Raw genomic sequence first — 14,443 nt, 5'->3', positions numbered from 1 at the left:
TGCTCAGCCGTTAGTGTTCTTCACATGGTCCGGGAGGAGGATCAAGTACAGCAGACCGAAAACACGCATAGGGTCAGCCTAAAAAAGGGCGCCGTGGGAATTTCCAGATCTTTTTTTTTTTTATTATTATTATTTCGCGTAGTGGGGCTTTACAAGAGAGGGTCGTAGGAGGGACATTTTTAAGTCACACAGCAGACGGATATGACCACTTGACTAAGCACCGAGAGCCGTGGCGCGGTCTGACGCAGGCGCTGGCATTATCATCGAAAGCCTAATTGAGAAAGGTGCGTGAACGTTTCTTTCTTTTCTCGACCCTGATGATGTTTTCCCCCGCAATTGTCGATCTGTTTAGCTCCGACACGCCTTATTTCAGTTTTTAGTAGAACTTTCAAGCTTTTAGTGGACGTCGGAGATTCATTTGCAGTGTTCTCTGCCGTATTTTATATATAAAGCAATGCTTTCTCATTTGCGCTTTTTTCTCGCACATGTGCACTTCACTGCGCAACGCATCTGCTTTTCATCACACTTTAGTATATAATACTAGAGCCCTGGCTGCGTTTCACTTTAGTGGTTTGCCTTTTTACTTGTTGAACAGAAACGCTGAAGCGGTGAAGTTATCCTGAGTGCTTATTTTGGCCTTTATTTTCGTCATGCACCATATATACAATGGGAAGAGTAGGACATTTTTGTAAACAGTAGGTTATAACCTTTGCTTTTCAGCAGACACTCCTTGGACGACATCAAGGATTAAAGCAGCCTGCATTAAGCTCAGTGAAAAGGCTTTACCAGGACGTGTCTGTGTCAGGTAAGTTCTGGAGACTGGTGTGCAAATAAACTGCTAATCTGAAGGAAAACATAGCTACAGGTTGAATGTATGTGAATTTTTTTTTCATCTTTAAGATCAGTGCTTGACCTGACTACACAGGAAGAAGAGATTCTCACTTTACATAGCAAAAAAGCCTAGTGCTGAATTCACACCAACAGTTTTTACAATTAAAGTTCTTTTATATGTCAAATAGGACACACCTCAACAGATCAGTGTTGGAAATTTGGCTGTGTAGAAATGGGAAAGATTCTTCATGGGAATTGGCATATAATGGCATATAACATAGAACACTTTTCTGGCAGCTTTTATTTATTTATTTATTATTTAATCATTGCTGTTTAAAGAAGGTTAATATGTTGAGGAAAAACATCTGGATTTGATTTACTGTCCTTGGAAATTTATTAGCACTAGCTCTGCTGTCACATGGAGGACAACTAGGTCATTGTCCTGGACATGTAAAATAGATATATCTGATTGTATTGTGTTAGCCTAAAACAACTTTAATGGCTACAGCAAGAACATCTAGTACAAAAAGAATTGCATGACTGATTTTCTTCTGTTTCTTTATTTTTTTGTTACACTTAGGCTACGTGCATGTACATGTACGTGCCTAACAATTGCTAACCCTGTGTCTCTTCAATCTAACTTGAATTTGAAAGCAGCTGTGCAGACATTAAATGACAGAAATGTGTGAGGACAGTGCTCATGCCTTTGCCTGATCTTCTATCTACTTAGAAGGCTGGAAAAGTTTGGAGACATTTGCAGCTTGAAGTTTGAAACAGTCTGCACCTGGGTTTCACTTGAGTACGGATATTAGAGCTTCAGCAGAAGTATGGTCCGGTTTGAGACTTGGCTTCTTCTGGTGCTTCTGGGTAAGTGGGGCCCTTGCAGGGCCTTATGCATTTTTTTTATTAGGGAAGATACATTGGAAGGGGTCATAAGTCACACTAACCTAAAATAATCTATTTTAGGAACATCTGTTTCACATTTCACATTGCAGAGATCTGCACCATTTTATCTCAGTGTTGGAAGTTCTGTCTTTGTCATCTGAAAGACATCAAAATTGGATAGCTGTAAGGGATGGCTTGGAGTTTTCTGGGAGTTGCTTGTGACTATTAAATGTTGATGGAATGAGAAGATTGAGCACTTCCTGAGCAATCACAAGCGGCAAGTTAACTCAGATGTACTTTGTTATAAAGAGAAACCTCATATTACTGATGAAAGATAGTGACGCAGAATGGAGGTGTTAGTCATCTCGTGGTTTTGACAGCTATACTGCTGCTACTGTATGTGTCGATGTGCATGCTGTGTCATTTAGTCAAGTCTTGGATTATAATCCTGCTTAAGATATTTTTTGATCTCACCACTTCGTGTACTGAAGAGATAGACAGATGTAGAAGAATTAAAAGGAAGGGCAATCAGAAGGTGCAAAAGAATGCAAAATGATGGGGAACAAGTTCAGTAAGATACAGCTGTGAAATATGTGACTGGGACCCTGTGCCCAAATATATTCCTGTAACCATTTGAAATGTGATGTCTGAACTATGGCTCAGCCGAAGAGCAGGCTGACAGACGTCTCTGTGTCTGTGTCGTTCTCTCTTAGCCTTGAGTTATGCAGTCACAATCACTTAGTTTCAACTATAAAAACCTCTCTAGTACAATAGGCACATGACTTAATCTGCATCTACATTAAACCTACAATCCCGCTGCTCCCAGCGGGATTCTAACCCTGTAACTTTCTGGAAACCCGGTGCTGTATACCACTGACCAATTTCACAGTGAATTACAGCTCAACAATGTTGAAGAGGTAATTGTATTGTGGCTGCTTATGGCTTGTATGCATTCATTCATTGTTTCATTTATTTCTGGAATTGTTTGCTTTACTGAAGGGAGGAGATGAAATACATACACAAGTGCATTTGAGGAAAAAAATATTTTGGTCATTTATTTTTAGTCTGTACAATGTATAAAAATGTATTTAGCAAGCACATGCACTATGCTGAAACAGTGCAATCATTTTTCTTTGTAAAACCAAAAGTGGTTTGAGGTTATGATTTTGACATGGTGAGACAGCTCCTTCCTTTCACACTTTATCTTTCATTTGCTGTGACAACAGTCACTGGGCCTTTAAAGGGATATTACACCAGAATGTCATGTTTCAGCTTTACGGCCCTGATCTGAAGTCAGAGTGAACTGGCAACCTTCTTTCTCTTTCGCATGCAGTCTCTCTCCGTTGTTTTATTGAAACTGATCAAAACAAACATATTTTCATAAATTTATATTGCAGAAAAAAGTAATAAAAAACAACTCAGAAAATAAGTAATATGATCCTCCAGTGTGGTTGTGGTTGCTTTGTTTGGCAGGAAGCAATTGTGGTATATAAAAGGTATGCCTACAAGAGGTGCTCTTAATTCCAAGGCCTTAACAGTGATGCTGGTAAAGTGCCAAAACCATAGAAATGGTTAAATAATAATCTAGGGCGGTTTTACAGATGTTTTATGTGTGTGCCAGTCAGGAGGCACATTTCCACATGCTACTCATTTCTAGCATAAAGTAAAGAATGTGTATCATTATTCTGGGTAAAGGAGCACTTACTTCATTCCACTGTGTTCTTATAATGCTCGAATCTCTCTCTCTTTCTCTTATTTTCCCTCTAGGTCTGATGTGGGCGTTACCAGTCTGGATGAGTTTTCCATCTCCATCTCCCATCTCTAAAAACTCTCCACTCTGCACATCTCTCGTAACGCTGAAGGATCAGCTCAATTCATCGTTAAGGAGGCGATATTTGGTAAAGTAATACTTTTAAAATGCCGGTGTTTGTGAATTACAAAGAGAGCAGTACTGTATCGTAGGGATTTTGTGAATGAGTCAGTTTGTTTAATCTTGCTTCTCTTATTTTACATGTTGTATAGAAGAATTTCAGATTCCACGAAAGTTGCAAGTAAAATATAACACTATTTACATGTTTTCCAATTTTATATTTTCAGAAACATAACTTTCCTATTAACTACACCATTCACGTGCGTTATGAAGAGGTCTTCAGGCTGAAGAATATCAGTAGAATGGTGAGCAACTGTCCCTAAACTTTGACTCACTGGATTGCTATGGCTTAATCCCACACTTTCCACAACTTCCTCCCTTTCTCACACTCACTTTGATACTTGTTTCTCTTTAGTCACTGATGTCACCGTTTCCTCTTGATATTATATCCTCATTGACCTATTCTAGCCTCATGTTATTTTATAGTTTCATGTTAGTTTTCATGGCTGTTCACATTTTCTTTGCCAAATCACTTCCTATCTATCATTTGTTTCTCCTAGAAAAATGATTCTGAAATTGAGAAGCACCTCCAGGATGTGTGGGTCGATGTCACTGTGACAGTCATACAGAGCATTTTGAATGTGCTGCCGGAGAGACATCCAACACGCCATAAATACCTCGCAAACCTTGAGTCCCTCTTGAAAGCCTTTCAGACAATCTGGGTGAAAACTGATGAGGTGAGGACAAAGGCTTCCACTGTGCGGTCCTCTACATAGCTGCCTGAAAGCGCATTCTTCATGCCACCCACCTTTGAGTCTCTCTGAGCTCATTTATCATGTGATGATATAAGGAAATCTGAGTTATAATTGGAGCGTTATGCTGAATTGATATAAACGATGTTAGAGAAAATGTTCATTTCAGATCCGATGCCTTTAAAAGTGTGAATTTCCCCAAAAGAGTTGGATATGGATAATCTCACCTGGATGCTATTGATTTGTACATAAGAACTGAAAATTAATCCCAGAACTCTTAGTCATAATATTATCATACAGAGCATTTTTCCAACACACTTACTACTGCTTGACTTTAGAGTATACAGTTATGAAAGAGTAATGATTTATAATTACACCATTCTGTGTCACCCAGAAAAGGATGGGTTCCCTTGTGAGTCAGGTTCCTCTATAGGGTTCTTCCTCATGTCCTCTCAGAGAGGTTTTCTTTGCTATTGCTACTGTCACCCCTGGCTTGGTCAGAAATCTAATCCCTAGATCTGGATTTCTGTAAAGCTGCTTTGTGACAATTGTTAAAAGCGCTGTAGAAATACAATCCAATAAAATTGTATTGATGGACATTGAAATTCTTCATTTAACAATCTTTGAGTTTTTTTAAAATTCTTTGTTAGGGCATTGCTTACATAGTGAAACATTTCAAAAATGTCCAAGGCTGTTAATAATAGTTAATGAGAGTTATTAAGACCTGAATCAAATTTAGATTTCATACATTTGACATGAACTCAGGGTGAGTCTTAAACTTAAGTCATACTGAAGTCATGCTAAATTGAGTCATACTGATGATGATGTCTATGTGTTTGTGAAACAGAGTTACTATACAGAAAACATTTTCAACATTGTTAAACATTTGGGGATGGAAAAGTATGAGGCACGGAAATCTGTCAGACCTAAATCCTTACTCGACAACTGTTATCGGACCATGCACTGCCTATTCAAGGACTGCTTCTTAAGGAACAGCAGCCAAGATGACTGTAAGTGAACATTTGTGACTTTTAATTCTTCACACAGTAGATGAATTACATTGACTACGTTTACATGGACAGCAGTAATCTAATTATTGACCTTAATCTAAGTAAGTTAATAATGTGATTAAGGTGTTTACATGAGTCGCTTTTAGAATACTCCTGTCATGTACCCGTTTTACATGTTATTGATCATAATTAGATTAACAGCCCGCGTCATTACGTCACCGCGCCACGCCGTCCGACGTCCCTCCAGAATTTCACGTATCAACATACAGTTCGTCCTCGTTATGGTACCGTATACAGTTTTGGGTGTTTTTATTTAATTTTTTTACGAACGCTTCAAGTGCGGTTAATTATTAGTCATGCTATACGTGCGAATAGACGACTGCTTGAAGCCGTGGGCTGCGTCTCAAATTGCATACTTACCTACTGTATAGTAGCCGAGATGCATGTATTTTTCCCCACTACCGGCCTATAGTAGGCAAGTATGCAGTTTGGGACGCGGCCGAACTCTCTTGTTCGCCGCAAAGCGTAAAACTGCCGTGTGTGATCGTGTCCTGTCGCAAAATGCGGTGAAAATGCTCACACGACGTTCATAATGCGATTAAGGTGTTTACATGTCTGTAATGCACGTCCATAATACGATTAAAACAGGAGTACTCCACCTGTCTTAATTCGATTAGAGCTTAATTAGATTATGACCATAATTAGATTAAGGTTGCTGTTTACATGGTAGTTTCTTAATCAAATTATGGTCTTAATTAGATTAAGAGTGGATTATTGTTGTCCATGTAAACGCAGTCATTGATCTTAATGGCAATTTTGTCATTGTGTAAATCCCTGCTAAACTGGTTTCACAGAAAAGTGAGAATGTTGTTGACTTCATGTCTTGGGTTTCAATTACAAGTGCAGAAATTAAAGAAAATGGTAGTAGGAAAATCTTATAAGATTCTATTACGAGGTTGCTTGACCTTAGCAATGAAATCTTTCGGTATGCTGCATTTGTGTATTTCTTTGTGAAGTATGTAATAAACATCTGAGAAAAAATGAGAAGGCACTTATGGAAAGAACATCTGGGGTTCATTAAGTCCTTATTGTTAAGCTCCAGTTGGTCAGTTTTTGCAACATGGTGGCATAAAACCACAGCTGACCATCATATCTGGCTAGGCACACAGTAAGTGGGAGCACATGCTAGCAGGACTGAGTCAAAGACACAGCTTTCATGACAAGTAAGATGGTGGTGTCTGGTCCTGCTGGCTTCCTGTCTTGGCGGTTCATGATTCACTACTGATTTATTCCCCATGGCAAGACACACTGCAAAACATGACACACACACACACACATTGATGAGTGTAATCTGAGGGCAACCACAGACAGTTAAACCGTGTAATTAGTGTTTGCATATGCATGTGCTTATAGTAGTTAATATATGAAATGAACTCATCAACACTGTTTCTCTTTGCCCCGATCAGACTGCGACACTCAGCACTGGAGAAAAGTGAACGGAACACAGGGATGATAGAAGGTCACTTAAAGGAGGATTTTCTTCTGGGAAATGCGCAAAGGCCACAGGCACACAGTGTGTTTATTAGCGCTGTTGCTCACCAACATACAAGCCATCTATATATACTGTATATAGCGAGAGATAAGAGAGAGAGAGATAAAAAGATGGATGAAATCCAATATGAGCTCAGATATGTGTGTGGTGTTGATCATCTCATGGCTTTCCTTTTGCTATTGCATCACTGCCACAAAGGAATGGTGTTCTTAATTATGTCCTTGATTCTGTACACCATAAATACCAAGTCTATGTGTGTGTGTGTGTGTGCGCGTGCGTGTGCGCGCTGTGATCTTGTACAGGTAATAGAAGTGTGCATTGTATATATTGCTTGCAGATGTTTTGCTGACTGCTGGCTTAGTCAGCAAATTCCTGTTTCCTTTGCTTTGTGCTTTGATATAAACTATGTTCTCATAAATATTAAATATTACACGTCTTTCGTGATACTTTTTCAACGATGTCACTTGTTTTGTGCTTTTATATACGTGTTATTTATTTAGAGATCTCTACGGAATGTTCTAGTAAATATATTGGAGAAAAAAAAATAAACAATCCTCTGGTGCCCCCATATGGTCACGTGCATTTTTTTTTGTCCACCGTGCAATTTTTTGTCACCTGGGTTCCATAGCGTTCGTGTGGGTGTTAATATTTATATAAATACACTTTGCGAGAAAACACTGACATATAAACCAGTTTGGTTTTAGTTGCTACAAGCTGGTAGAAAGGAAACCGTTTCTGAATTACAGCTGTTAATGCAACATCTTAGACCAGTTGTTTTAAGAAAATACCACAACAGCAAGGCCATTAGAACATCTCAAACAGTATAACATGGTCGATTTAGTCAAGTATTAAGAAAATAACGTACCAGCTGATGAACACGGTCTGTTTTGGCAGCCGGTAACTGGACAGACCAAGCTGTTGTAGTGCATATCAGCATGGCTGTGATTTAGTGATGGGAAGTTCGGATCATTTTAATGACTCAATCTTTGAATCTCGTTCAGCAAAATTAACGAATCTTTTTTTCCGCGTCATTTCGTTCATTTCAGCAGAATATAATAAAAATGTTACATGTTAAATTTCCCAACACATCTAGTACTTAATAAACTATGAAATAAACTATAGGCTAATGCAACCAAGGCTGAATTAAGAGAAACTGAAATAATTAATTAATAGCTTAGCATTAGGTCTTCAGGCTATGCAGTGTGTTAATTCACCTCACCTCAAGATCCGAGTCCTTCTTTCTTTTGTCACATCACATTTGTGTCTGTTCCCCAGAAACAGAAATGATTAGTTCATCTGTCTTTGTGTTCGAGTTCTTTGGGTGACCGCTGCATAGACAATGCACCTTGCAGTACCGGAAACGGGATGAACGAACGACTCGAACCCGAAGACTTGAGAGGTGAACTAATCATTTCTGTTTCCGGTAAAGAAACTATTGGGATGTTGTCGCGCATGCGCGATGAAAAATGAACGAATCACTCTCTGAGACAACTCGCTGTTCTGGAGTCATATTAAAGATTTGTTCAAAATGATCGAATCGTCCATGAACGACACATCACTACTGTGATTCAGCCGCAGATAATCACAATTGTGCTGATATTCACTACAACAGCATGATTGCGAGTGTGATCTTGCTTTTATACAACAGTTATAAACAAGTAACTGACATTTCAGACAAAGTATGCCAAATATTCTGTTTATTTTTGCTTCAACAAAAATAGTTCCCAAACAAACCACAGGTGGATAGAACGTTCCGCGTTGCCATGCCAACAAACTGACTGACAGCCCATAATAAGTGTGCTGTAGTAACGGTTTCAGTGTCAATGGACTATTGCTGGAATTGTTATTTTATGTAGTGAACACAGAAAAGTGGAAAGATATGAACAGTGAAATGTACCAGTGCTGTGGTACTAAACACTGTATAATCATGATGTCTGATGCCAGTCAGCCATGTCAGTTACTGGATAGCAGTTTCTTTTTTCTAGTAACTGTGGTATACCAGCATTATTACTCTCTGTAGTAGTGAATATGAGCAGAGCTGTGATTTCCTGTGGCTCTGCATGACTGTAGTGTGATAATGCTTAATCAAATCATAACAATGATGAATGTCCAAAGATATTGGCTTTCAAAAACTTTTTATAAACCAGTTGTTTGCAGCGATAAACCACACCTGCTGTGAAAAAAAAAAAAATATTGGTCTGTCCAACTTAATGGTAGGGGTTCAAGAAGACGTTATTTTGTGCTATTTTGTTACAAATATCACTTACCTTCATCTAGGCACAATATACACTACAGTCATGTGAAAAAATAAGTACTCTCTATGGAAACTGTTTTTTAAATATTTTTTTTTATTACATATTTGGACAAGCAAACATCTGATCCGCTTTTAAACAGTGCCTATTAATAAAGGTGATACACTATCAAATGACACATAAAATTTACATTTTGTAATAGCTGTCACAATTTAAATTTACAAAAGAACAGATCAGTCACATGGAAAAAGTAAGTACACCCCTACATTTATCACACCTTCAAATCCATAAAATTAGAATCAGGTGTTGAAGACTGGGTGTCAGTGACTAGAACCTGCTTAGGGAGTGCATGAGGAACCGGTCTTATTTAAACCCCTCTCATATCTAGTGCCTGGTGTTCCCTTTTCTATTGAGGTGTGTGGTGTCATCATGAAAAGATCTGTAGAGCTCTATAAGGCCTTCAGATAAAAAGGTTCTGGATGCCTATGAGTCTGGCAAGGGATTTAAAAACATCTCCAATTTATTTGAAATACATCATTCTACTGTAAGAAAAATCGTCTACAAATGCCACAGATTTCAGACGACTGCCAATTTGTCCAGGACTGGCCACCCCAAAAACTTCAGCACAAGAGCAGACCATCTGATGCAAAAAGAAGTCTCTAAGAACCCCAAGAACCTCTGGGCGTTATGGAGCAATTCGAGTTATTGCGTGTTTACATAGAGATTGAAGAAGCATGCATTGAAGGGTGTGCAAAAGTGAAGTGCGCATACGTGGTACGTCCCAATCGTTAAAACAATTTGTCAGAACAGTGGTTAGCCTATCCCAGGGAGCAGGGGGAACAAGGTGGGGTACACCCTGGACAGGGTGCAAATCCATCGCAGGGCACAATCACATACACGTTCACACACCCCTTCATACACTACGGACACGTTGGAAACGCCAATCAGCTTACCATGCATGTCTTTGGACTGGGGGAGGAAACCGGAGTACCCGGAGGAAACCCAGCACGGGGAGAATGTGCAAAGGCCGCGCCGGGAATTGAACCCCCAACTCTGGAGGTGTAAGGGAATCGTGCACCCTCTATTCTCCAGATATTCAACACTTAAAAAAAAAGGTAATATATCTGCTTTAAGTGTGGGATAGAGTCTACAAGCGGTTCTGCCAGACAATTCAAAATAAAAGTCACGCACCACACTACGAATTAAGCAAATAACTTCAGATCAATGTTGGAGAAACACAAAGATAAATACAATTCATGTACAACTGAACATGTGAGGCATATAACTAATTTGTGACATTGGATTATATTTAGGGTTTCCTATGTTTTGCATTACCCGTGATCCTGAAAAGGATAAAGCGGTATAGAAGATGGATGGATGGATGTTTTGCATTATTGGTGACCCTATGCAATTTTCTGCCAGCATAGAAAGAAAACAAGGAAACAATCTGAGCAGGAGGAAACACTTTCCGTCTCATTCACAAATAATACATTGCCTTGTTTTGATAAATAAGCCTCTGTTTGGGTAATAGCTAGGTAATATCCGTCATTCTGAAGTCCAGACAAAGTGGGCGTTAACCGGAAGTTACAGTTTGTCCCGGTGTGGCTGCCGTAGTACGCGGTTCTTTATTTTCATTCGTCTTCGCTCCTCACCCGACCATCTGTCACTGGTTGTTTATATCGACAATTACCGCTTGTGGTTTGTAATTAAAGTGCGAATAAACACTTGGCGATGTCTTCCAACGGTGGGATTCAGATACCCAGCCGCTTGCCTTTAATATTAACTCATGAAGGCGTTCTGCTGCCCGGCTCGACGATGCGAATTAGCGTCGACTCGGCGAGAAACATGCAGCTGGTGAAGAGCAGGCTGCTGAAGGGGACCTCACTAAAGAGCACCATTATAGGAGTAATTCCCAACACCAAAGACCCGGAGCAGGACAGCGAGGAGCTCCCCTCTTTACACGGGTAAATCCCAGCGAGCACACTTTCTCCATGAAGCTGCTAGTAACCAGAGCTACACTGAAACACTGTTGGAGGCCATGTAACGCTCAGACTAAACTACTGTTAGGAGTGACGTCACGTTGATATTTAGAAGTTGTTTAGTGTTATTTAATGTATTTGGGAGATAATATTAACTCACGTTAAATAAAATTAGCGTAGAGAGCACACACAACCAGGTTTAATTTCTTGCTATGTGTTATTAAAAATTAAACTTATGGGTTTTATGGTATACATCGTATTTCTCATGTAGAAATCCGGCCACACTGCTGTACATGTGTAAATGAGGACTGCTTTTTCTAGAATGATCTTTGCGGACTTTAACCTTGTTTCACTAGCTACTACAGTTCACTTCATGGTTGCCAGATTGTGCTATATTGTACACAGCACAATACAGTTTTAAACTTTAACAGCTCCCTGTTTAACTTCCTTAACTTTGCTTTTTGGGCTAGAACACTTTTTTTAATGCAACTTTATGCAAAGAATACACAGTCTGCTCGCTGTCTATACCAATGTGATTTAATACCAAATTAACCACGTCTATTATACTTTATTTATTTATTTTTTTAATCAATAAGCACATAAACTAAGTGCAACATGGGAAATTGTGGCACACTCTGACTGAGGTCCTATAATTTTGCCTTTCGGCATATAGCCTAATGAAGATTCAATTTATTCAATTTTATTTGTATAGCACTTTTTACAATAGACATTGTCTCAAAGCAGCTTTACAGAAATATCAACATGGTATACAGATATTAAAGGTGTGAATTTATCCCAACTGAGCAAGCCACTGAGTGTCGACGGTGGCAAGGAAAAACTCCCTAAGATGTTTTAAGAGGAAGAAACCTTGAGAGGAACCCGACTCAGAAGGGAACCCATCCTCATCTGGGTAGCAACAGATATTGTGAAAAAGTTCATTATGGATTTATATGAAGTCTGTATGGCGTTAAGAGCAGCCGTAGTCCCAGCAGTCTGGAATTAAAGAAGATTTGAGCTCCATCCAGAGGCAGAAAGGATCTGGATCTCTAGTATCTCCATAAATTCGTGTGGGGCTCGGCGAAAGGAGAGAGGGAGAAAAAAGATAATTATGACTGCGAAGTAGTAGAACAGAATCTAGTCAGGGTAGGCTTGAGTAAACAAATACGTTTTAAGCTTAGACTTAAACACTGAGCCTGTGTCTGAGTCCCGAACACTAATAGGAAGACTGTTCCATAACTGTGGGGCTCTATAAGAGAAAGCTCTTCCCCCTGCTGTAGCCTTGACTATTCGAGGTACCGTCAGATAGCCTGCATCTTTTGATCTAAGTAGGCGTGGCGGATCATATAAAACCAAAAGGTCGCTTAGATATTGTGGCGTGAGACCATTTAGTGCTTTATAGGTTAATAAAAGTATTTTATAATTAGTGCGAGATTTTACTGGGAGCCAATGCAGTATTGATAATATCGGTGTGATATGGTCGTATCTTCTAGTTCTAGTTAGGACTCTAGCAGCTGCATTCTGGACTAATTGGAGCTTATTTATATTCCTACTGGAACATCCAGACAGTATGGCATTACAGTAATCTAATCTAGATGTGACGAATGCATGAACTAGTATTTCCGCATCATGTAGTGACAATATGTTTCTTATTTTAGAAATATTTCTGAGATGAAAGAAGGCTATCCTAGTAATATTATCTACATGAGCATCAAATGATAGGCTGGAGTCAATAATCACTCCAAGGTCTTTAACTGCTGCACATGATGAAACAGAAAGACCATCCAGAGTAACCATGTGATCAGAAAGAATACTTCTAGCTACACGTGGGCCTAATAAAAGTATTTCTGTTTTATCAGAATTAAGTAGAAGGAAGTTAATTAACATCCAATGTCTAATGTCCTTTACACAATCCTCAACTTTACTAAGCTTCTGTCTGTCCTCTGGCTTCACTGAAACATACAACTGTGTATCATCAGCATAACAGTGGAAGCTAATTCCATGTTTACGAATAATTTGACCTAGGGGTAGCATATATAAAGTAAAGAGCAGTGGGCCTAAAACAGAACCCTGTGGAACTCCAAAAGTAACCTCAGTACGCATGGAGAATTCACCATTTACATCTATGAACTGATAACGATCGGTCAGATAAGACCTGAGCCAGGAGAGGACTGTTCCCTTAATACCAACAACATTTTCTAATCTATCAAGTAGAATAGTGTGATCTATAGTATCAAAAGCTGCACTAAGGTCGAGTAACACAAGCAGCGAGACACAACTATGATCGTAAGTCAGTAGAAGGTCATTTACTACTTTAACTAACGCTGTCTCTGTGCTATGATGAGGTCTAAATCCTGACTGATACATTTCATGAATGTTATTCCTATCTAAGTACGAGCATAACTGCTTTGCTACAACCTTTTCTAAAATCTTAGAGATGAAGGGGAGATTTGATATTGGTCTATAGTTGGACAATTGAGACGGGTCAAGATCAGGTTTTTTAATCAAGGGTTTAATAACTGCTAATTTAAGTGATTTAGGTACATAGCCAGTGCTTAGGGAAGAATTGATCTGTAAAGATCCATTCATTATTTGCAGAAAAGCACAATTGTGATGAAAAAGAGGAAGGTTTAAATATTATCCCACTAGAGTCCAAGAGATTTGCTGGTTTGAATGGAACATTAGACTGAGATAACAGGGTAATTTCATTTCCAGTCACCTCGTAAATCCTCTGCACTTCAGAACATTCATTATAAGATGTCAGGGAACAACAGTGTCGTTCAGATAACAGCAGACAAAACTGTCTATCCGCCACAAAATGAAGATGCTGGTTGAAATTAGATTTTGAAATTAGATTTTGGCCTAACTTGAGCATGCTATGAGATTTTGTAAACCACATGATATAAGAAGTAAATGTTATACTGAACTGCAAAAGGATATTTCCTGTTTTTAACCCTTGTGTGTCAATAAAAAAAAAAGTAACACACTGGCCCATAGAGGACATACATTTCCATGTCCAAAAACTGTTGTAGAATTATTACGTATTAATATATTTTTTTTCCACTTTCACTGACTTCAATTTTTTACCAGCATCAGTTGTGATCATAATTACATAACATTCATTCATTTTCAGAATTTTAACCCTTTAAATGCCGGTTTCTTTGCATAATGCAAAAATCTTCAAAGCTCAGTAATCTTTTTTGATTCATACACATGAGGTGGGATTTGTGATTTCCCGTACAATATAATTTCTTTCTTTCAAACTGTTCACACACAAATTTCAGTACGCACACACAAACCACAACTCTGATATCC

The 14,443-nt window shown here is 38.8% G+C and overlaps 2 protein-coding genes across 5 annotated transcripts in view; both read left to right on the top strand.

The window, feature by feature from the left end:
• Positions 1–7,468, top strand: il34 (interleukin 34). Of its 4 annotated transcripts, none has more exons than XM_053677969.1 (8): positions 1–284; positions 724–805; positions 1,565–1,698; positions 3,484–3,614; positions 3,814–3,891; positions 4,147–4,323; positions 5,186–5,348; positions 6,815–7,468. In XM_053677969.1, the coding sequence occupies exons 3-8, from the start codon at positions 1,659–1,661 to the stop codon at positions 6,859–6,861; spliced, it is 636 nt and encodes a 211-aa protein (XP_053533944.1). In that variant the 5' UTR covers positions 1–284; positions 724–805; positions 1,565–1,658; the 3' UTR covers positions 6,862–7,468. The 4 variants fall into 4 exon arrangements, with proteins under 4 accessions (XP_053533944.1, XP_053533945.1, XP_017320596.1 ...); XM_053677970.1 differs by having other exon boundaries at positions 721–805; XM_017465107.3 differs by having other exon boundaries at positions 2–284; positions 1,562–1,698.
• Positions 7,469–10,751: 3,283 nt separating this feature from the next.
• The window catches only part of lonp2 (lon peptidase 2, peroxisomal), a 30,188-nt gene continuing 26,496 nt past the window's right edge, over positions 10,752–14,443 (top strand). Inside the window, exon 1 of the mRNA XM_017465790.3 lies at positions 10,752–11,116. Coding sequence (XP_017321279.2) covers positions 10,884–11,116 — 233 coding nt within the window. The 5' untranslated portion in view covers positions 10,752–10,883. The remainder of the gene's footprint in view (positions 11,117–14,443) is intronic.

The sequence above is a fragment of the Ictalurus punctatus genome, chromosome 4, assembly GCF_001660625.3.
Source record: "Ictalurus punctatus breed USDA103 chromosome 4, Coco_2.0, whole genome shotgun sequence".
Classification (NCBI taxonomy): Eukaryota; Metazoa; Chordata; class Actinopteri; order Siluriformes; family Ictaluridae; genus Ictalurus; species Ictalurus punctatus.
The sequence above is the reverse complement of the archived record's forward strand: the minus strand, read 5'-3'. Positions and strand labels throughout refer to the sequence as shown.